The sequence below is a fragment of the Hippocampus zosterae genome, chromosome 7 (assembly GCF_025434085.1).
Source record: "Hippocampus zosterae strain Florida chromosome 7, ASM2543408v3, whole genome shotgun sequence".
In the NCBI taxonomy this organism is placed as follows: domain Eukaryota; kingdom Metazoa; phylum Chordata; class Actinopteri; order Syngnathiformes; family Syngnathidae; genus Hippocampus; species Hippocampus zosterae.
This window is the reverse complement of record NC_067457.1, coordinates 17,636,573-17,659,325: the sequence shown is the minus strand read 5'-3', so window position 1 is coordinate 17,659,325 and position 22,753 is coordinate 17,636,573. Positions and strand designations below refer to the sequence as shown.

The following is a 22,753-nucleotide window of genomic DNA, read 5'->3' as shown; positions in this document are numbered from 1 at the left end:
ATTTTTAATAACAAAAAATGAGATACTGCGACTTTTGTGAGGATAAAGCCGATCGAAAAACGGGCGGATTTTGTTGTATTTGCCATTCGCACCCGAGGTTGTCGACAGCCGCTCGTTACATTCTGGCTTCTGCGATCAATAAAAACGTTTTTTTTTTTTTTGCAACAGCAATCATCCAAATTTCACATCGATGCGGTTTGCATCACGTGACTTGGAGCACTTGTGAAGTCCAGCCCCAAAACGTTTCAAGATTCAAAATCCAATAAAACAGTCAAAGGGTCGTTTTAACACAAATAGAGCTTTTTAAAATTTTTTAAATCATCATTCAGCAACACATAACACGGACTTAAAAAAAACCAAAACACTTTCTGGGGTGGGGAGGTGAGTGGGAGGCAAAAAAAGCTGTTTGTAAGGAGCATGTTGACGTGTTGGGGCACAAAGGTGGCATTTAAAAACAACTCTGCAGTCCAAATGATGAAGGCACTCGGATGGCACATTTTGGGTGACAGGGTTCCTGGAGACAGACGCCTCTTCATCGGTTTCGACGAATGAAGCGCTTTTCGCTAACATTGAACCAAAACAATGACCCCCCCTGCCCCCCCCAAAAAAGGGGCCAAACATCTGGTGAAAACAAATCCAAATGTAAGCCTATCCAAGTAGTCTGACTACAATTAAACGTCCATAAAGTGCATCTTGAGTGAGAGAAAACACTGAAAATAAATGTTAGCGACCGTCTTCCAGCCCATCAAGAAGGAGCACTTGATTTAGGTTTGCCGTTACGCTCAACCGGCTTTTCTTCTTTGAACAGGACTGGTCACAAATAAAAATCACCAAACTAAAACTATCTATTCAGCATCCACACACACACACACACACACACACAGACACACAGACACACATACAAACATGTTCAAATGATTTTGGACTCCGCGTGCATGTTCTGTTGCCACAATTCGAACCACGGCGGCTCACTTTTGCAAACTGTTAAAATTCGGGGTTTTGCGTTGCACATTTTTTTTTTTTTTTGTTTGCAACCAACAAACGACGACTCGTCCGTAAACTTCAATCTGGAAACGCTCCGTACTAACTTTGTCCCAGTGGCTTGAGTGAAATTAGTCAGGCGGAAAGGCAAGACTACTTGGACAAGCGATTGCTGAATGAACCTCAGCAACAAAAACAACAAAAAGAATCTGGTAAACAAACCATGAAAGCTACAGTGTGCTAACAACTCAATGTGACGAAGCGGGAGGGGAGGGGGGGGGGGAGCCAAAAGGCACCGGCGGTACAGAATCACTGTCTTGATTGTTCCTTGGTCAATTTCCAGTGTTGAGAAAAGTGGGCGACTATTGATCGTGTGGATATGGTGAAGAAATTTTCCTATTCTTTGGATTTCAAGGGGGGGATGCACGCAAGGGGCCGGCTTCGCCACCTGGCGGCGGTTTCGGCGTCTACTCAGTCCATCTTTCGGCGGTTGTTGTTGAGCGCGGCGTGGCCGTTGTGAAGGTGACCGTTTTTCAAGCTTCGATTGCGCTCGCCGCTGCCGTCTTCGTCTTCGGAGTCCGTCTCTTCTTTGTCGCTCCGCTCGTCTTCAACTATGTCCTGGAGGGGGGGGGGAATTCACGTGAAATGCCATCTGTTGCGCCGCTCGCGCCCAGACGGGCTGGGCACTGAATTGGAATTGCACCGCGATTCTGATTTCTGAGCGGCGCGCAGCGGGAAAACCGAGTTTATTATATGTGCGTGTGTGTGCTTCTTACGTTGCCCGGGAGGAACTTGATGACCATCCGTACGATCAGCCCCGCCCAGAAGACGTGCAGAGCCAGCAGCAGCAGCAGCAGACCGTTGAAGAAGTAGAAGCCGAAGAAGGGCTTGTAGATGGTCATGGGGTACACCAACGTCGCGTGGATGATGCTGCGCACAAGAACAGAGCGGACGCTCACAACCGCTCACACTCACCAATCAAAAGCCCATCCAAGCGACCGATCGCATGCCCGTCGTTATGATGGCCGTGGATTTTATTTTTTTTTGCTTTGCCGAATACACGCGCCAAGCGGCCATGCTGCAAAAACAGCACTTTTAATTCACCTCTGGGCCGGATGACCGCAACGCACTTGACTTTGGAGTTGGCCGATCCTCCGTCAAGCGTCTCCAGTGGGTCCCGAATGCCGCCGACTGGTACTCGTAAGAGGGAGCGCCTCGCGACTACTATTCTGGCATCCCATTCACCGGCTCATTTTAAAGTTCTTTTGAAGATTCTATGATTTGTTTTCCAATCTTGGCATGGCCCCGGGCCCCACCTGACCTCACGGAGCTCCTATGCTTCAAGTCTGCGGACCAGACTACGGTTAGCGAGAGCGAGAACGAAACAGAGGCCCAGAGGGGATGGAGCCTTTTCCGAAGGCCGCTAAGGAAGGATCGTAATCGTTATGAAAAAACAAAACAAAAACGATCGAATGTAAATTTGAACAGAGTCTAGCCTGAATGGCCGCTTTAACCGGTCGAGTGTGCTTTTGCAAAATGTTTTGGATCACAACCTTGTGCACCTAACGGCTCGTGAGAAAAGCAAGAAGAAAGTCTTGTGCTATATTTACCAGAAGGGGAAAATTACGAGGCGGGTGATGATGAAAACGACAGCAAAGACAACGAATATGAAGTTGCACGTCCTCTTCCAACCTGCATAGTTGAACATCTTGGCTGACTGAGAAGATGGGAAGACACGTCACAGGGTTAGCGTGGCCACTTTTCACCACTAGAGGGCAGACACCACACAACAGAGACAAACTGGCCGCTTGGGCAAGACAGGCTGGAAATGTGGCCACACGCAATCGCCTTTTCACGCTTTCATATTCAATTTCAATCTTGCCGCGAGAAATGGATGAAAGCAGCATGCTGCAGAAGTGGTTAAAAAAAACGCTATTTTGGATCTCGCCTCCTACCTCAACAGCTTTCTCGTTATTTGGAATTCAAGGGGGGGTCGCGTGCCCATCCATACCTCTCCACTTCGCAAACTTTTGGCATTGAGCAAACGGTATGTCGAAAATACGTGACGCTGGAATGAGGAAACCGTGACGCTGACATGTCACGGGACGGAGGGGGAAAAGGATCTTTGACTGCGCTATGTGACGACCACAAGCGATGAGCTCAACTTTATACAAGTGATCTTTTGAGCGGCTCATTTAACAGGAGAGCCCAAAACGCTGCGGTGCGCTTTCATGAGCGAGAGCGAGATATGGAATACCTCCATGAGATAGTCGGAGGCGTCGTGCGCCAACATGATCAAAGTTCCTCCCCTGATGTAGTTGACCAGCCAGGAAAAACCGACGAGCAAAATGGTGGCGATGTGGTGAACGATCTGTTCTTTGAAATCCTGCAAAGAAACCAGAGAAAGCCAAAAAAATAATAAAAAAAATAAGTTCATGGTACTGTGCTTGGTGACTTATTGATCAAGCTGTAAAGATGAGTCACTGACACTCTGCTCGTCCTAATGATTAACTCTGGATGAGTTAATCATGAGTTAATCGGCCGCGGTGGATGAGACAGCGGTGCAGAACGCCACCGATTCACATCAAATGCGGGCAAAAGTCAATCGACCCGATCGCGGTCGTTCCCGTTTCAACACCCCGGCGTCTCGGAAATCGCCTTGGCATCGGCGATGACGCCTTTGAGTGACTTCGGTGAACAAACACATGACTCGGTCGCTCATGAGACGGTCAGCGCACGCCTACCTTGCGCTTGACGTCGGAGGCCACGCTCACAAGCAGGGACACGTAGAAGCCCAGTTCAATCATGTAGTACCAGTACTGCGACGGGAGGAGCGGCTGGGACAAAAAGACAGACGGGGGATATTTGAGACTTTCAACAGAATCTGAATATCGATGTGATTTAGTCAGGACAACGCAGCTTTAAATTTTTTTTTTTGAGTACCGGAAGCATACCATCTTGGGGAAGTTATCCCACATCCTCTTCATATTATAGAACCACGGTTTCTGAGAGGGGAGAGACAACCGTTAGGATCCGGCCACCCCCGTCTGCGGGCAACGTGACAAAGGGGGACCCCCCCTTTGGGTGCCGCCTCGAGTGAAGAGCAAGGTACACGTTGCCGTGACGACACCATTCGCAAAAGGATAACTTTAGACTCACGTCGATAAGGGTTGCCAGGCCAGCAAAGAAAGCAAAAAGGTAAAAGGTAAATCGCCAACTGGAAGAGAAAGTAGTGGTCACATTCAAACATTTTTTTTTTTTTTACAATAAAGCACAAATTAAACTACTTTACGTTAGAAGGAAGAAGATCCAAAGATAATCATGGATAAAAAAACGGAACAATGTCATTCGTCGTCCGTCGGGTTTGCGTGCTAGCGCGCCAGGGTTCGACGTACCTGGCTTCCTGAAACTTTTTGATCTTGCTAGGGCGGTCCTGGTTCCGCCGCAGCTTGAACCATCGCTGGACCTGTCGCACTGAGCAGTCGGCCCGTTTGCTCAACGTTTCTAAGGCGCTCTGGAAGCAAGCACAAGAGATCAAATTAGAAGGCGGCGCCCTCGTCAATTCCCGGAGCCGCGTTTCTTGGTTTACCTGTGTGGGGTGCTTGGCTACGCTGCAGAAGTGGGCCTCCAGGACGGGATTGGAAGGCGGACTGGCGCGCTTTTTGTCCCTCACTCCCAGCAGGGACGCCAGAGGAACCGCCACCCACCTGAGGAGTCAAAAAGGCAAACTTGTGGGGAAAGATGAGCGGGGAAACGCAGATCACAGCCGACGCCGCCGCCGACGACTTACCTTTCAAATATGGGTCGGAGGACCAGGAAGCAGACAGCGATAGGGATGAAAGCCCAAAGGTCCGACAACTGAGGCAGGACCACGTCGGGGTCCTTGAGGTCGGCCCAACCGTAGCCTTCGGGAAACCAGATCCAGTCCGCCCAGAGATACTCGCCTAGCCAAGACGACGACATCCTGGTGATTGAAGAACAACGCCAAGCTCAGAACTCTTGCTCGAGCCACCGGGGTCTCCCGCCACATCACGAATGACTGGAGAAGGCGTCTGGCGCCGACTCGTGTCCTCATGCTGGGAAGGAAGCACTCTCGATACAGATGAGGACAGCAAGTTGCCTTTTCAGAACGGAGGAAATGTCAAAAAAAAAAAAAAAAAAAGGCCTCCGGCGCCCTTTTTTTCGACGCGCGTTTTTGTCCGCGTCCATTTCAGGAAGGCCTTCTTGGAAGGCGCACCAACAACTATTTGAATGTTATTCGCTACCAGTGATGCCGGCAAGTAACGCATGACTCTAGTAAATATAGTTAGGAGAGTTTTCTCCGTGAAGGAATCGGAACTCCAGTTACTTTGCAAGGTCACTGTTGACATGCTAACCATTCGCCGTCGAGCGTTCATGTCATTAAGTGCCTCTTGGGCGCAGCACGTCACATTTGACAAGCCTTGAATAGGAACGGCATACTTTCCAATCACGGCTTCCACTGGCGCAGGGGGGACAAAGCAAATGGCGAGAGCCAAACGAGCGCAACTTTTCTGAGATGATTTCTTCAAACAAAAAGGAAAAAGTCTGGGGGGAAAAAAACACGTTACCTCCTCGGCGGAGATCATCCGAAAATCTCGGCGCATTAATTTCATGAAGTATCGGCAGCTTTAATTGCGAACCAGTCGGACAGCTACCGGCGCTCGACAGACTGCATTTGTTCCGGCTGCCTCGTGGATTCTTTCACAAAAAGCTTCTGCAGTGCCTATTATTTGGAAGGACTGCAAAAGCGAGTCTTCTCTTCATTTTGTGATGTCATAAGCTTGCCTTCCATTTCATGACAGCGAGAGGGTGAGAATAGGCACAAAGAAATACTTTCAATGGATTAAAATACATTTTCAGTGTGTGTGTGTGTGTGTGTGTGTGTGTGTGTGAGGGCTGAAAAATCATTGCACAAATGTTTCTGTCACACGCAAATCCGGAACACGTGCCCCGCGTGTATTTTGGTTGACTGTCATAATCCCGCAAGTTTTGACAGAGGTGACGCAACAACGTTTACCGTATTCAAATGTAGCAAACGACTGCTTGCTAGGCAGAACCGGAATTGTCACAGCGCACTCCAAAAATACTGATGGAAAGCCCAAAGAAGTAAAAAAAAAAAACAAAAGAGAGATTTCAAATGTTTTGTCTTTGTGTCTGAAGCCTGAAATGTGGCAAAAGGTCAAAAAGCGAGAGTGGGCCAAATACTTTCAGAAGCCACTGGATTTGCTTTATTGAAACGTTGTTGTTGTTTTTAACGGATTCTCTGGGGGAAATCAAGGTGATTGGAGCATCTTCCTCCTCCTCTTCCTCCTCCCGCTGACTTGAAAAGCCAAAGTGGAGTCGCTGTGACAGTCACAGCTGTCTACGCCCTTTGCGTAAACGCTTCGGGAGCGGTTCCGTGTCCAAATCAAACCAAGACAGACGCACTCGCGCGCACACATAATCGTGGTGCAAGCGGGAAGTCACCCGGGACATAGTGGAACCAGACGTTGAGAAATGGGCAATAAACAAAAGGCAATAAAATCAAGTTGGCTGCCCCGAATGGCCATGTCACGTGAAAAAGACACGAGCAACTTTGAAGCGCTACGTCGCAGTTTACGTTAAAAAAAAAACAACCAACAACTTTTGACGTAAACACAATGAACACAATGGAGTAGTTTTCGAAAACATTTTTTTTAACCGAGGGTGTAATTAAGTATATGTTGGAATTTGTTGAGTGGGTTGTCTTATCGCGGTTCTCCTAAACAAATAAGAGAAAAGACAAGCTCGGGCCTGTTAGCTAGCTCCACTTTGATGTTTAGCTCTCTTCCGCCTCGAGTCAGTTTGCAAGCTAACTGTCATGCGTGTTCTGAGACATCTTTCATTTAAAAAAAAAAAACGACAGCGCAAAGCATTTTCTAAAATAGCGAACGGACCACACTGGAAGGAGCGTCGTCAATCAGAACCGAGCAATCCGCGGCCAGAGTGAACTGGGGAAAGCGTCCGTCGTGTAACGGTGCCGCCGCCAACGTACCTCATCAGACCTTGTGTTGTTCGGCCAGGTAGTGGTCGTCGTTTCCCCCAAATTCGGCGCTGTCGGCGGCTGCTTGTCCTCTCGTCTCGTTCAAGCGGAGTAAATTTCACGTGCGCTTCCCCATCCGAGGCGCTTGCGAACGTTCAATGATTTGCCAACAAGTCCGCTTCCCTCTTCGGCTCAAGTTCGCCTCATTCTCCGCGGACAATCGCTCGCACTTTAGACTCCACGGTCCTCTCCCTTTGAAGTGGAGATTTTCGACCGATCACAATGGAAAGGGGAGGGGGCGACGGGCTGGCTTTCTCCTGAGTATCGCGCGGGCCACGGATACCAATCGGGTCGGGCGGACAGACTCTTACGGTTGTTTGAACGTAAGTGGGCCGGGGGGCGTGTCGCGGGCTGGTTCAAGTGACGCGAGACGAAGACGAGTTTGTTTCTTTTTGCCTCTAGGGGGTGCTGTAAACAATCACGCCACCTGATCATTTCAACGCACCGTTTTCATATTCTCGCGTTAATTTAAAAAGCATCGATATCCACGCACTCGTGCGCACTAGGGCTCTCGTCGTGGGAAAAAAAAACAAAATCCAGATCCACTCCTTTCCAGCGCGCTCAATTGCTCATACTCGTAAAGTGACTTCAAGAATATCCACATTCTGGAAACTTTAGGTTAATTGAAAAGCTCAAAAGGCTTTCCGTAAGACCTTCCGATGTCCACCATTCCAACTTTCTTCCCAAACGGGCCTGTATTTAGCTCCATCCATTTGCCATCAATCGGCAAAGCCACCTGTCTCATTGGGGGGCCTCGATGGTGCCACCGCCCAGTTTGACATTGTGTTTTCGGGGTTGATGTGCAGTCTTATTTTTCGGACAAACGGAACCTTTTGGATTTCGTCCCTGACGGTTCCATGTTTGCACCTCATCCAACAACGGTCAAGAACACACAACTTGGAGCAGCTTCCAGCCTAAAAAAGGGAAAAAAAAGAAAAAAAGAGGCCCTAATCATCCCCTCATACTTGAGACATGCCAAAGAGGCGAGCGTGTTTGGACACGTCAGGCCAAACCCAGAATACTTTGGTACTTTGGCTCTTCAAACACCGGCAGCCGTCCGTCTCTCCACCTTTCCCTGGCGACTCCATCTTCGCACAGCATCGTCATTCACTCACAATTCGACGTCGGCCGTTGATTCCGTGCTTTGCTTAAGGATCGCCTGATGCCCAACGCAGTCTTCTTTGCATGATTCTCGCGAGCGGTCTTTCTCTTATCTCGAGTAGTGCGGATATAGGGGGAGGGGGTTAGTTACCCTTGTTAAAAAAAAACAAAAAAACACACACACACACGTGAAATCTTTTCTCTCAACAGAAACTTTATTTTCTTTTCAAAGACGCGTTTTAAAACAGCAACTGTCGTGAATAAATAAAGAAACATTATTTGTTTTTTTTTAAACTTCCTTACATTGATGCCATTTAAAAACTCTATAAGTGTATTTCTTGTCTTGAAGGAATGATTCATCAAATAAATAAGAACACATCACCCCCACCCCCATCCAATTAATGACCAAATAAATTAAACGTATAAAAACAAAAACGACGGTAGAAAACCCCCCTTTTCCAATTTGTCAAGTTGAAAAGCGGCGGACGCAGAGATTTTGAAGATGCTTTTACTTCTGCCGCCCCAACTGAGGTATGTACAGTGGGAGGAAACCCCCTTCAATTCTCTTTCTGCTTCAGAACCGTGATTTTAATTGACGTCTATCGATAATCAAACTACTTCGACATAAAATGTATAGGTGGGAATGATACAAAATTGATTTCCTTTTCCCTCTGTCTGCGTGGAGCCCACCTTCTAGATCAGATGTCCCCAACCTTTTTAGCCCCAAGGACCGGTTTCATGTCAGACAATATCTTCAGGGAAAAACCAATCACTTCTATCTCCTGGCTGCTCCTTTTCCCCCTTTTCCCCTCGAAAAGACTTCAAAGAATTTCGTTTTTTTTATGCGGTAACCTATCACGTGACAGAGAAGCGCGCATTCACCGCGTCAAGTGTGACATACTGGCGACTGATATAACAGAGAATCCGGTAATTTTTCAAAATAAAACACATTTCAGATTCCGACGTGAATAAAACGGAAAAAAATGCAAGTTATTTATTCTTTCTGTGCGGCCCGGCACCAAACGACCCACGTCCCGGTACCGGCGGTTGGGGACCCCTGTTCTCCATCACAAAATGACACTATACAGCAGGACTCTATTCGGTAGAATCACATGACCGATACGCTTTGACTTTTTTTGTTTTTTTTAAAACATGTAGATTAGAATTTGTCACTGACATTTGATCTACATGGTAAAAAATGAATCCAGCTATGGAATGACGGGAACTCGAGGAGCAACTTCTGACAACGATGCTGCCGTTGTACTTGTTCATGACATGACGGCAGCTGTTTGTGTTTTATGTAAATCATTTCATATACTGTCTCTCTCTTTTGTGTGTGTGTAAGAAGTGTTGCTCCTATGTGCTAAAACATACAAGGCTGGGACATCCCGAGGTGGTTTCCTTGATTGAACTCTTCCATTGTGCTGGAGGTAAGAGAGAGAGAGAAAAGAGAAAATGTTTAAGGCAGGTGAAAGAAGTACAAATTCATATATTACATCAAGAAAAAAAAATTAGATGCAGTCAGTCCCCATTGCTTCCACTGACGCCGCAGAAGCGAATCACTCTCGAATGATAGCGTCCATGCAACTCAAACAGTGACAGTGCACGCACAAAGTTGCCTTTCATCTCTTTTGGCAGGCAAATGAATTCACACCATGCACAACAGGAATTCTGCCGGGCACTGACTCCAATATTTGTCCGTAGGTTATGGCAAGTTCGGATTTTTCCAAAGTCAAATCATCCCATCAGATAATTTCGTCTGGAGCGAATTGCTCAAAACGGCATCGGCTAACTTTTTGCGTTGCGGAGACGCCGTTTCCACCAGCGCGTCGTAGATGAGCAATTCCACATAGGCGTGGAAGATTGGAAAATTGCTTGTCTGTTTTTTTTGGTCCCCAGAATTCCTAGAGAGGAAGCTCGTTCCTCTGCCGGCAGCCAAACAGATTAGCCCCAAACCACGGAAAGTAACCTCCGTGTCTCAAAAATCAAGAGTGCTTCCGACGATCTTTATCCTTATGACATCTTCCACGCAGACATTTTGCACTCCAAACGTCACTTTGTCTGACACGCACACCAACACACGGCGACCGTCATACGCAAACGTGACCCCGTCCACGGTTTCTGGAGGTCAACGCGTTTGTTGCGTTTCCGGCGTCACAAACAACACCCAAAGTTCAGGCACCAAGTCACACGGAATCGAGTTACACAACAAAACAAAGCTTCACGACTTCACGCCAAACTACCACACCATCCAACTCAACAAAGGGGAAAAGTGTAAGAATGATCATCATGACCGATTTTTAAAAAAAGGCCGACCGATAAATAATAATTACAACGACAACCACACAAAAAAAAAAGAAAATACCTCTGCAACTCAAGAATTGACAATTGAGTTTGTTTTCGAGTTTGGAGGATTAGAAAAGCAAATGAAAATAAAACCACCCGCAGCATGTCATGATCATCAATTACTTACAGATACGCTAAAGTGCCTTTTTTTTTTTTTAATCGATCGGCGTCGGCAAAGGATTGAAGCCGGGACCAAATAAAAAGAGTGAAACTCACAAGGCACCAAACACAGGTCGCCACGGTAACCAGCCATGCGGTGGAGCATGGCGAGTCAAGGCGAAAAGCCCCCGAAAGCAAACTTGCTAATGGCAACCGTCACAGGCAATATGGCCGCAGCGACCCACTCAGGCCGATGCACTTACGACGAAAGGGGCGGGTTTTGGCGGTTGCTAAGCAACCGTAGCCATAGCGACGCACGCCTCCACCATTTACGTATGTCGGCGGGGCGGTCTTGAGAGCGGTGCGACGGTTTGGTTTCGGGAATGACGGGCACACGGCACGACACCAAAACAACGAGCCAAAGGTCAAAGGTCAAATCCCCGACTGGCAGCAGTCGCATTGAGAGCTGTGACAGCAGCGCTTGGCCAGGACCGCACGCTCCATCCAAACATCGTCTGCTTCGCGACCATCGCGGCGGCTCGACTGGAAAGAGCAACACTTGAGAGCGTGAAAAGCCGTGGCGCCTCAGATGCGCAGCGGCGCGCACCCGTATACTCGCTGGCGCACCCGCGTCCTCGTTTCAAGCTCACCTCCTCTCAATAAGGTCTGTTGGCATCCTTGGGCCTCTTCAGTTGCACCTTGAGTCTCTTCATGCCGATCTGGAAGCCGTTCATGGCTTGGATGGCCGTTTGAGCGCTGGAGGGGTTGTCAAAGCTCACAAAGCCTGGGGGGAAAAACACAAGGAAGCCCTTTTCTACCTTCCGTTTTGAAATACCAACGCGGCTGACGATGGCGGCGACGGTTCCGGACGTCGGCGCGGCTCACCGAAGCATTTGCTTTGGTTGGTGGCGCGGTCGACAAAGACCTTGGCCGAGATGACATTTCCAAAGGGCAGGAACATTTGCAGCATCTCCGAGTCGGTGAACTCCTGAGGCAGGTGGTAGATGAAGATGTTGCAGCCTTCGGGACCTTTTGCACAAAGAGAAGAAAGAGAGGCTGACATGGTCCACTCCACTTCCTAAAACGTACACTCCAGCTCGCCTTGACTTGATGCCGCTGCCCGAGATGAAAAAAGCCAAAGTGGACAACGCCAACAATTTGCCGCTTTGGTTTCAAATCAGCGTCAAAAACGTTTCGTACCGCAGTTCGCAAACACAAGTAATCCTGATGTCAACCAAAGTACATAAGAGAAGCTGATAGAGGAAAGAAGCGATAAAGCAGCAGCGGCGGCACCGCGTCACTATGCACACAGGAAGAATCTACAATTGTGACAAATGACGTGTTCTCCAGATAGTCACTTTTTTTTATTTTTTTTTAGAATTTACCTTCACGTTGCTGTAGCTGCTGCGGCTGCTGCGGCTGCTGGGCTACCAGGGTGGCTTGGTGGGGGAACGGCTGCCCCACCAGGCTGTAGGCGGCAGGGTAGGTGGCTACCGGAAAGAGAGAAAAACAAAATCTGATGGGAATATTAACCATGAGAACATACTAGACAGTGACCCAATGTGCCGTCGTCTGAGTCGTAGCGCATCTCAACCAAAATACGGGAGAGGAAACACAAATGTCCTCCTTCCAAAAAAAAAAAAAAAAAAAAAAATCCTACTACATTGAAGTAGTTGAGATGTTTCATCATCTTGGAATTTTACAACACTGGCGTATGAAAACCAGCACGAATCTTGATCATTCAATGACTACAACGCACAATTTTCAAGAGGATTCATTTTGAACAGTGCCTTGACTATGGGCGGTTGTGCAAAAAATAAAATAAAATAAAAGTGTGCGCCTCACCTGTGTAGTGCTGCATGCCCGCGTACGCTTGCTGCAGGGGGTCCAGCACAGGACTCGGAGCTGCGGCACAAAAACATCATCACCAATCGCTGGATGCGCATCGGCGCGCTCCAAGTAGCCCGCGGCTCCGGCGCTTCGTTTCATCGCCATTGAATTACGCTCTCACGGTGGCATATGAGATCAGGAGCCTGTGAGTCGCAGTGGAGCCGACGCCCCCAAAACAAACAAACAAAAAGTGAGCAAGTGTGCGGGGGGGGGGGGGTGGATACCCGCGTGCGGCGTGTGTGTCGTTTGCCAAATCGCCAAAATCTGCTGAATGGAGATGACGTCCCTGCGCCTGCGCCATCGCCTACGTGTCTGCGTCAGAGTTGTGCTTTGCTTCGACAAGGCCGGGAGGACTTGAATAAGGTCGATCTTTTCCTCCTTTGGGCCTGGCGTTGAGGTTTGTAATCAAACTCTTTTGGAGTCAGAGGTTTGACTCCTACCCGCCCCCCTCCCCCCCTCGCGCCCAGATCAATTCGATGAAGATGATGTACCTGTTCCTAGGACTCTAGAGAACTTGAAAACCGCCAAGCGCCGTACGCGGAGCACAATGAATCCCGACAACAACCAACAAATGAATCTCAAGGGGTGGAAAGCGCCCAAGCGGTCCAAAGTGGAAATGGAGAGTCTCTTGGCGAGTGAAAAGCGTTGAGCAGAACGTGCCCCCCCCCCCCCCCACCCTCCTCCCACCTGGCCCCCGCGGTACCTTGATAGGCGTGGACCCCGTTGGCGTACAAGGCCTCGGTCGCCGACTGGCCGTTGGGCGCTGCCGCCGCCGAGGGGTAGCCGCTCACGGCGATGGGTGGCGGCAGAGCGGGAACAGGGGTGGCGGCCATGGACGGCGGCGTGCTTGTACCTGCGGACGGCCGCGCGGTTAGCCAGGCTAGGCTAGGCTAGGCTACGTTTGCATCGGGAAAATGACCCATCATCAAATCGCCGACGTCTCCTTTGCAAAGTCACATTGACCCGCTCGACGAGGGCGCATTCGAACCCCGATCGGCTCGGCGCGGCATTGGCGTCGTTTTTTTTTGTGCTGATGTACTTGAAATGCGAAATCCAGCTCAGGCTGGCGCCGGGCCGCCGCTCTGCTTACCTGAGGAGGGGGTGATGGATGCGATCGGCGTGGCGATGATGCCGCCGGGGTTGAGGGCGGCCAGCTGTTGCATCTGAACCGCCGCCACCGTGGCGACTGGGGAGAGGTAGGCCGACTGGGCGACCAGCGCCTGCTGCTGCTGCATCAACTGGGGGGGGGGGGGGGGGGCGGAAAAGGCAAAAAACTAAACAAAACAGGCTGTCTGTGGCTCTTTGGTGGCGGAATGAAATTGGGGAAACCGATTCTTGGGCTGCTCCGTTGGGAAAAAAAAAGCCTTGAACACAAAGAGTATAATCACCCCCCCCCCCAAAAAAAATTATTCATGTGTTTAGAAAAAAAAATTCTGGAGCTCATATCAACGGCCCTAAAGTTTGACAAATTGGCTCGCATTGCGCTAGCATTTGCGCTAGCTGAAATGAAACAGCACTGCTACGTCAATCCGACTCCAAACTCAGCGCGGGGGTCTGCAAAAACAGCAGGCAGCTTTTGTCGCGCCCCCCCCCCGCGGTGAGCTGACAAGCTCCCACTTGAAAACTTCCAATTCTTTGAAAGGTGTGAAAAGAAAGTCGCGTGTGTTTTTCCTCACAGCTTGCGCGTAGGCGTTGTAGGCCCCGAGGTGCAGGGTCATGGGTCCGATGACTCCCAGCTGAGAGGCCACCTGCTGCATCCGCCGGAGCCCCCGCTCCTTCTCCGAATCGGCAAACTTCACCACCAGACTGGATGAGGCTCCCTCAAAGCAAAAGGACAGAAAAGAAATGCTCGTGGATCGCGACTGGAGAAAAATCAACACCGAATCCGCGTCATCTGTGTGAATGTGCGCGTGTGTGTGTGTGTGTGTGTGTGTAGGACTCACCGGGAGAGTTCGACTCCCGTGCAGAGCGTTGATAGCGGCTTGGGCCTCGACGTTGCTCTGGAACTTGACGAATGCGCATCCTGGGGGGCAGGATGACGCGTCATCAAAGCACACGCGGATACTTCCATTTCAAATTGCCGTCTTTGAATTTGAATTGGAGCGCCCCCCCACCCCCCCAGGCGAAGAAGAGCCATCGCTCGAAAAGCCGAAAAGGGACGTCATATTTCGCTTCGTGAGAGCGAACGTTGAACTTGACGATCTCCGCTCGGCGCCACGTGCCCTACTCAGGCTTGGGAGGAAGGTCGCTGACCTTTGCTGGTTCCGTCGGGGCCGCGGAGCACCGTGCACTCCTCGATGCTGCCAAAGGCTTCGAACATCTTCCTCACGTCAGGGTCCGTCTGCTGCTTTCCCAGCATGCCCACAAACAGCTTCCTGTCTTCTGAGGAGGAAGGAAGGAGGCCGACCAGAGGAGGCCAGACATAAAACGCAGGGGGAAAAAAAGTTTGCATTTTATGCGGGTGCGCAATATTTGCTTCAGAATTGTGACTGCTGCTGGTGCGGCGTGTGTGTGTGTGTGTGTGTGTGTGTGTGTGTGTGTGTCTCTCACCCCCTCTACTCTCGCTGTCTGCTGGCTTCACCTGGATTGGGCGGTTCATCTGGAAACAAATAAACACGGATGCGGTCACTTTCAATGTTCAAAGATTATGGGAGTAGAAGAACAAGACGCATATGAAATATGAAAAACAAGTTTAGTGTCAGTGGTGGTTATATTTTGTCATCAGTCTCCTCAATGTGTTCCTTCACTTTTTTTTTTTTTTAATTTAGCCGGCCACAACATTAGGCACATCTTCTTTGAATCGAATAATAACCCACCTATGGGACGTATTGTTGATGTTGTATAGCCCCGCCCCCTAAAAGTGCGATTTATCGGACCGTTGAATGTATGCAGTTGTTATTGTGGCTTCAGTTGGTCGTCAGGCAGACTGTCTCTTCTGATGTCCCCATTTTTTTTTTATATTTAAAAAGGGTCAAGATGGAAAAAGGCTCGCTCAGCCGCGGTTTCAATCAAATTTGGTCTCGGGTGGTATTTGGTGTACCTAATGAAGCGGGCACATTTGAAGGCTCTTGCGCTTTACCTTCCCTCCAATGACTCTCTCTCAGAATCCACTCTAATCCCAAGTCCATTGGTTCCTTCCGCCGCTATTGCGCCAAAACCAGGAAAAGCACACCCACCCACCCTCGCGGGATTGGGCAAGTGATGAGATTAAGAACCCCCGCTGGCTAATCTGGATTACAGGAGCAGGCGCAGCATCAGACTACAGCCAAGATATTCCGATCCTGACAGAGAGGCAGAGACCAGGCGAAAAAGGGGGGTGGGGGGGTGGGGTGGAGCGGAAATGAAAACAAGTGTTTTGCAAATATGGAGAGTCCCCCCGCAATAAAGGCGGAAGGGGGAGTTGCGTAAAAGAAGAAAAAACATGGGGGTGGGGGGGTCGGTTAAAGGGAGAAGTGCAGATTAAGGGATAGAATGGAGCATATGGAGACAAGGCAGGATGATGGCCATGTATGTGTGTGTGTGTGTGTGTGTGTGTGTGTGTGTGTGTGTGTGTCGGGGGGGGGCATGTCACAGTGCCACTCTGCGAACTGCGTCTTAATGAAGCTCTTAATTACGGAGCTGGTGACATTTCAGCCACTCACCGATCTTGCGTCACTGATTAATCTGCTGCGATTGGTCACCAGGGGGACGCGATCGATCGCTCCGGGCCTTCAGGATCGGAGCGCACAAGTGCTCTTGACGCCGCGCTGAAATAACACCAACACCTGCTGCAAGGAGACTTATGTCTTCTTGCTGATGGGGGGGGGGGGGGCAGCAATGGTACCTTCTGTAGCAATGGTCGCGCAGAACAAATGAGTCATGACTCAAGAGTTCTTAAAAGCCCTCTGCAGACACTCTTCTATATGGGCAGGAACTCAGGGAAATCAGGTGGGGGGGGGGGGCGGGGGGCAGGCCATTGACAGATTTGTTTTGCCAAAGAACTGGAATAGAAACGCCATAGTAGGAGTCACACGCGAGCGGCGGCATTCGGGACAGACTGGAGACGCTTCGTGGAGGAGAAGAGGTACGAGCCTGATCCAGTCAATACTGTATCATGTTTCGTTGTTTTTTTTTTTTCCTTCAGAAAGTTGCTGAAGTCAAAAACAAATCACTTGTAGGAATCAGAAACCAAAATCTGGCTTGGAGTTGAACATATGGGGCTGCACTCGATGGGAAGCGGAATCTTGTTTTGATCATCATGACGGCAGCGAATACCAACCGGACAATCCAAACTAAAAAGTATGTCGTCATGGAAACAGATCATCATCATCATCATCATCATCATCATCATCATCATCATCATCATCATCATCTCCGGCGTCCTGTTTGAACGTCTGGCCACGCCGGAGATAAGCGCGATGCAGCAGATGCCCCCCCCCAGCCCCCCTCCCTCGGTAGAAATCCAAATATACAAGAGGGACAACAGTGAGAATCGGAGGCCATCAAGGCCGAGCCACTCCACATCGGCACGGCAACCGGCCCCCCGGCCTCGCTCGTATTGGCTGTCGCAATGACAACGCCTTGCAACGAGGACCGCCGGCGCATCAGGTAAAACGGCACGCCGAGGAGATGAGAGACAAACAAATGAAAGAGGACGACGGACGTTTACGGGGTGGGGATGGGGGAGCAGGAGGCCGAGGGGGTTGGATCTGTGCGGACGGGGGGGGGGGGGGGGGTAGAAAAGGAACGACAACGGGGGAGGCGAGCAGAGAGGTTTGTGCCTGTTGAATGCGCCCGTGAGCATTCATCACAAACACATTTGAGCAGCTTCACCCCCCCCCCCCCCGCCGCTGCTGCACGGCTTGTTGACAAAACTATTGTGCAGAGAGCTCGTCGCCATCACACGGCGCGCCGTTACGTCGATCACAAGGCCAAACACGCACGCTGGCCGTCCACGTGTGGCAGAAGCGACATCATTTGTAGGCGCGGTGACGCCCGAGGGGATTTTGCCAGGGATTATTCTGTATCCAAACCACAGATTATCCAATCACATCCCGGTCTCTGATCATAAAAGCCCCCCCCTAGCCCCCCGTCGGCTGTCACCGCGCGCTCGGGGAGAAGGTTTTGCTCCCAAAAATCATTCAATCATCAAATTTGAGATGGTACGAACGCTGAGCCCTTTTTCTTCCCTTTCCGTCGACGGGCAGAGCGGATGGAAAAAAAAATCTCACTTTGCGTGGCATCTTTCTCCCCGGCGTTTCTCTTCAATTCGCCGACTCGGAGGCGGGGCGGGGCTGCGGGCCGCAAAAGACAATGTTCCTCCTTCGCCCTCCCTCCGCTCCGCTCCCGTCACATCGCATCGCGCCGGGTCGCTTAGCAACCCGCCGTCCCTTGTCCCGGCTGTCGCCAGGCAACGAGACCCGCGACCGTAATCGACCTGCCCCGCCCCCTCACCCTCCCTCTCCCGGCTCCGCTGCTTTTTTACGATCTCCATCCTCGTCGACGCACGCCAGGGAGAAAGCGAAGGCGCAGGTGCGCGGTGACACGTCGGCAGATGGGCGGGGTTTCTCACGCAGCAGAGACGAGACGATACGGCGGGAAGGAGACGGCCCCGCCCTCAAGCTCTCTCATCTCACTTGGAGATGATTGGCGCGCGCTCACCTGGCCGGGCGCTTTCTCTCAGCGTTGACGCAAGCGCTTTGTTGGGTTTCTCTCTTCAAGCCCACCATATGAAAAAAAAGTCCATCAAATGGCGGCGGCGCTTGAATTGAGCCGTGTCAATGAAAAAAATACATTTGGGAGAGTCCCCCCCCCCCGCCCCTACAAGTGTCATTTACTTTGAAGCGACAAGTTTGACGCCAGGTCATAAACGGATGAAGAAATAGGCGGCCCGGTAGTCGAGTGGTTAGCACGTCGGCTTCACAGCGCAGAGGTACCGGGTTCGATTCCAGCTCCGGCCTCCCTGTGTGGAGTTTGCATGTTCTCCCCCGGGCCTACGTGGGTTTTCTCCGGGTGCTCCGGTTCCCTCCCACATTCCAAAAATATGCATGGCAGGCTGATTGAACACTCTAAATTGTCCCTAGGTGTGAGTGTGTGTGCGAATGGTTGTTCGTTTGTGTGTGCCCTGCGATTGGCTGGCAACCGATTCAGGGTGTCCCCCGCCTACTGCCCGAAGACAGCTGGGATAGGCTCCAGCACCCCCGCGACCCTCGTGAGGATCAAGCGGCTCGGAAGATGAATGAATGTAAGGATGAAGAAATAGGTACAGGAGACGATTCAACCCTGCTTGGATTTCAAGAGCGCTTTCAAACTATACATGGAGGAAATGGGAAGTCATACAGCAATGAGCAATAAAACACAAAATTTATATCAAAGACGGTCGAAAGTACAAAAAGAGTCCACCCAAAATTGTGGGAGCAGGAGGGGCAAAGTCTGGCCGGCGTGGCGCTAAGAAGATGGCGGCATCTCTTTTGAAGACAAAGCGGGTAGACGGGGCTTCGTCAACATGCAACACCCTAAGAGCCAAATGACTTTGGGCTGGTAGAGTCAAAAAGATAAACCAGGAGTGGGAGTGGGGGGGGGGGGGGGCGGCGGCTGATCCCCTACGAGAGGTCAAAAAGGTCACACGACTGTCACGCTAACAATGGGATTAGTTTGGTCACGGCCCGCCCTGTCAAACTGGCCCCAAAATGGCAAACTAGGCGACGGCCTGCCTTGACCGGAAGACCGGAGCCTCTCGGGGCGCGTCAAGAAATACCTCCGCCAAGGCTCGACAACCCCCAATTTGGATGAGACACTTTTTTGGACAACTTCATCAACCTGCCGATTGCCTCGATGGTAAAAACGTGAGACACCTGCTGCTATGCTAATGGAGGGGCCACATCCAAAGAGATCCAGGTGAGATCGAGGGGGGGCGGGGGGGGGGTGGTGGACCAACATAGCCAAAGCGGACAACTGCGTCTTTGCCTTGCGTGCCGCGCGTGGCCGAAGAGCGAGCACAGCTGCAAAAGGGGAAGTTGGGCAGCGCAAATCAAAATTTCCCCTGACGTCACTCCGAGACCGTCTGAGTCTTTTTTTGTGTGTGTGTGTGTGAGTGGGGGTGGGTCGTCGGCGTCGTGGTACATGCATGCGAGGCGCGGCTAAGCCTTGGAAAGACAAAAAGGCGCCACTCACCCCCGGCAGCGTCTTCTGCTCGTGCAGCGCATTCTGGGCTTTGAGGGCCGACTCGCGGGCGCAGTAAGTCAGGAAGGCGCATCCTGGGAAACGAGATCGAATCGAGGAAGCTCAGCAAATGCGCAAACGGGAGAGTCATTTGAATGACAAATTTGGCCGCTGCTCAATGTGTCATGTCGGCGGCGGGCCTGTCATGTGACAGGGATTTAGCCGGCACGCAGACGGGCCCAAACATTCTTTCAGGACTCTACAGGCTTAATGTAGCTTAGGTCATCATCATCATCATCATCATCATCATCAGACCGGTTTGGGCTTTGACTGCCCTTGCGGCGTTTGCGGCTTGCGAGCTTTTCAGAACAATTGCGATTGATTGTCGTTGTTGGTTTTCGTTCTTTTTGGCAGAAGGTGGACGCTGAAGCGCCGCTCACACTCACATCGGCGCATGGTGACCAAACATGGAAGTCGTTTGGGAGCCATCCTGTCATCTCGATCCATCTGTGATTTCAAAACCTTCCCGTCCGTCCTGCCTTAGGGAACATGTCGCCGATCGTCGTTCTTGTTCAAAAGCCAGTTGGGAGTCCACACCGCCGGAAAAGCAAAAGGCTTTTGAGAGGCCCGACGCCACCTGGCCTCGGAGTCTCCCGGGCGACCGACCGCTTGATCGACGCCTCCCTCCGTTTTTCCACGCCGAGATTTGCATTTGGAACGACTGCCGAGAGAATCATTCACCCGTAGGCGGCTTGGCGCCGTCGATCACAGGCGGCGCCAAAGAGACCCCGCGGCTTTTCATACTCAGGCGACATTGGCCCCTGCCGAAACCCGCGCGAGACTTTCAGGAGAGGTTCTCGGGAGCCGCGGGTGGCTCCTTTGTCCTCCGGGGCTGGCGCTCTGGGCCCATTGCATTGCCATTTCAATGAGGAATTACAGGTGGCCGCTTACAAAAGTGAGTATGAGTGTGGGGACCTGAGCCAAGTCATCACATCAACCTCGCTTACCTTTGTGCATGCCCGTGTATTTGTCCTTGATCACCGTCAGCTCGTAAATTTTGCCAAATTGCTCAAAAATGGGCTTCAGGTCCTTTTCCTCCAGGTTGCGGGGTATTTGCCCGATGAACAGCTTGATTGCGTCCGGCTCCTTCATTGAGAGTCTGTGGAGAAGCAAGGAGCACACACATAAGCGCGCTGAGCGGAGGCTGCCGGGTGGGGGGGGGGGGGGGGGGGGGGGCTTGACTTCACACCGCGCAAACAGGAGCTTGGCCGTGGACGTGCACCAGCCGTTGGGAACCTTCGCGCCATGAGCTCCAGCAGTATCTACAGAATGACTATTAAACCCGCACCCCCCCCCCCCCCTCCACCCCATGGTGTTTGTCTTTTTACACCCAATGGATTGGAACTTTAGCCATCGACATGCCTTGGAAGCGGAAACACCCCCAAAAAAATAGAAGTTAGACATGTGACGGCGAGCGCCTCCATTTCTAGGGCCTCGGATTACAATGAGCAACACCAATTTATAATTACGATGTTGCATACGATCGCAATCTATTGACACCGTTTTTTTTTCTTTTCAAGCTTTAGTGCCAAATGTGCCCAAAGAGAATGGCGTATTATAGTCGGGAGGATACTAGAAACACACTTGCGGGTAAATGTGAGGTTTGCGCCGACAACAATTGGCACTTAACGTTGTATGCGCCGATACTTATTGGAATTAAAACGCAGAAAATGGAAGACGTGGACATTGGGAATCCATACTGAGAACGTACGAACGTCGAGATTCACAGATGGTGATGTTTGTGTGATCATACCGACAATATTTTAATCCCTTCCAGAAACATGACAGCGCGCGTGCGTGTGTGTGCGTGCGAGCGCAGCTGGAGTCTTTTGTCAAGAGAGGCTGGCAGCAACAACGACGTCGACGACGACGACTTCATTCCACATGCGCGGACTAAATTGAGAGAGACCAATAACAAAGAAGGAAAGAGTTGCGAATCCTACCTGTGGTGCTGCTCTCGGCAAAGAATCGACGCAAACCAGTGGACGTTTTCCCGTCTTCCGCCTCAGACTTGTTCGCTCTCGCCGATTCAGTTCATTTGACTACTGGTGGCTCTTGAAATCCTTTTCCAAAGCAAATACCCAAAACCCTTCATTCGGGAAAGGAGCGCGTTCCCTTCCCCCGCACCCCCCCCCCCCTCTAGACTCTCGCGTGACGCTCCGAGATTGCTCTGTTCTTCCCGAAAACACAAATCGCCCAAATGTCTCGCCGGCCGACGTCAACGTGTTGGCACGGATGGATATTGCGCCTTCCTTCAGCGGAGCGCCGGGAATTGGCAGTCCGTTGATTCTCTTGTAGCCTCTGAGCGTGTGGTCGGTGAGCGACGCGCGCGCGTACTCCTTTGACGTAGTAAGCCGGTGTCTCCCTCCCCGTCCATCTCGCTCCATCCTTCCAGTGGGCGGGGCCAGTCAACCGTCAGGGACCGTCACTGAGCTACTTGCAAATATTAACATTATTAATTATTATTGTTATTACTATTTCGATTGAGGTACACAAGGGGTCCCCAACCACCGATACGTGGAGCGGCACCGGGCCGCAGAGAGACAGACCGGCGACCTGTGAGCAGATTGACTCAATCAGATGTGGCAGAAATGCGCACCCCTTCTAACATTGGTTTGCAAGTTGAAAACAACAGAAACCGCCAACAAATGAAAGAAGAAGCCGTACACGGAAAGTCGTCGTAACGAAGGGACCGAACGCACAGTTTGACACGCGCAGCTGGTGGGCAGCCATGATTTCCGAAGATGAAGCGATTTGTACAAGAGAAGTTCCGTCCCTAGCTACGTGGAGGAGGAAGTTGTAGCACGAAGGCAATACAAGAAACCCGTCGAATAATTGGAACGAGTCGCACCCGAGGGATGAAATGGAAAGCACGAAAAGGCGAGCAGAGTTTGCCAACCCGTGCAAACATGAGCAGTTTAGACGCTAATTCACTAGCCGGCAGCCATCGGGGGAAAGCAGCAATCGCTCGTGGCCCGTTTGCAACTAGCAATGATGCTAACGCTAACGCTAAACTAGGATTAAAATCAAAAAAGGTCAAATCAAGTCCGTTTT

At 50.9% G+C, this 22,753-nt stretch overlaps 2 protein-coding genes across 10 annotated transcripts; both read right to left on the bottom strand.

Annotated features, from left to right (window-relative positions):
- Window positions 1-279: 279 nt before the first annotated feature.
- cers2a (ceramide synthase 2a) lies at window positions 280-4,965 on the bottom strand. The gene is made up of 10 exons (XM_052072242.1): window positions 4,772-4,965; window positions 4,571-4,688; window positions 4,377-4,495; window positions 4,141-4,198; window positions 3,936-3,986; window positions 3,726-3,818; window positions 3,239-3,367; window positions 2,592-2,698; window positions 1,758-1,911; window positions 280-1,599 (listed from the first exon to the last, which is right to left on the bottom strand). Exons 1-10 carry the CDS (start codon window positions 4,942-4,944, stop codon window positions 1,453-1,455), a joined length of 1,149 nt encoding a protein of 382 aa, XP_051928202.1. The 5' UTR covers window positions 4,945-4,965; the 3' UTR covers window positions 280-1,452.
- A 3,393-nt stretch (window positions 4,966-8,358) lies between these two features.
- Window positions 8,359-22,227, bottom strand: celf3a (cugbp, Elav-like family member 3a). Of its 9 annotated transcripts, none has more exons than XM_052072232.1 (14): window positions 21,643-22,227; window positions 20,647-20,798; window positions 19,652-19,734; window positions 15,050-15,098; window positions 14,753-14,881; window positions 14,443-14,522; window positions 14,176-14,319; window positions 13,590-13,737; window positions 13,203-13,352; window positions 12,455-12,514; window positions 11,995-12,099; window positions 11,495-11,638; window positions 11,260-11,393; window positions 8,359-9,588 (listed from the first exon to the last, which is right to left on the bottom strand). In XM_052072232.1, exons 2-13 carry the CDS (start codon window positions 20,789-20,791, stop codon window positions 11,266-11,268), a joined length of 1,365 nt encoding a protein of 454 aa, XP_051928192.1. In that variant the 5' UTR covers window positions 20,792-20,798; window positions 21,643-22,227; the 3' UTR covers window positions 8,359-9,588; window positions 11,260-11,265. The 9 variants fall into 9 exon arrangements, with proteins under 9 accessions (XP_051928192.1, XP_051928194.1, XP_051928196.1 ...); XM_052072234.1 differs by having other exon boundaries at window positions 14,753-14,878; XM_052072233.1 differs by lacking the exon at window positions 8,359-9,588 and adding an exon at window positions 9,595-11,152.
- Window positions 22,228-22,753: the final 526 nt, after the last annotated feature.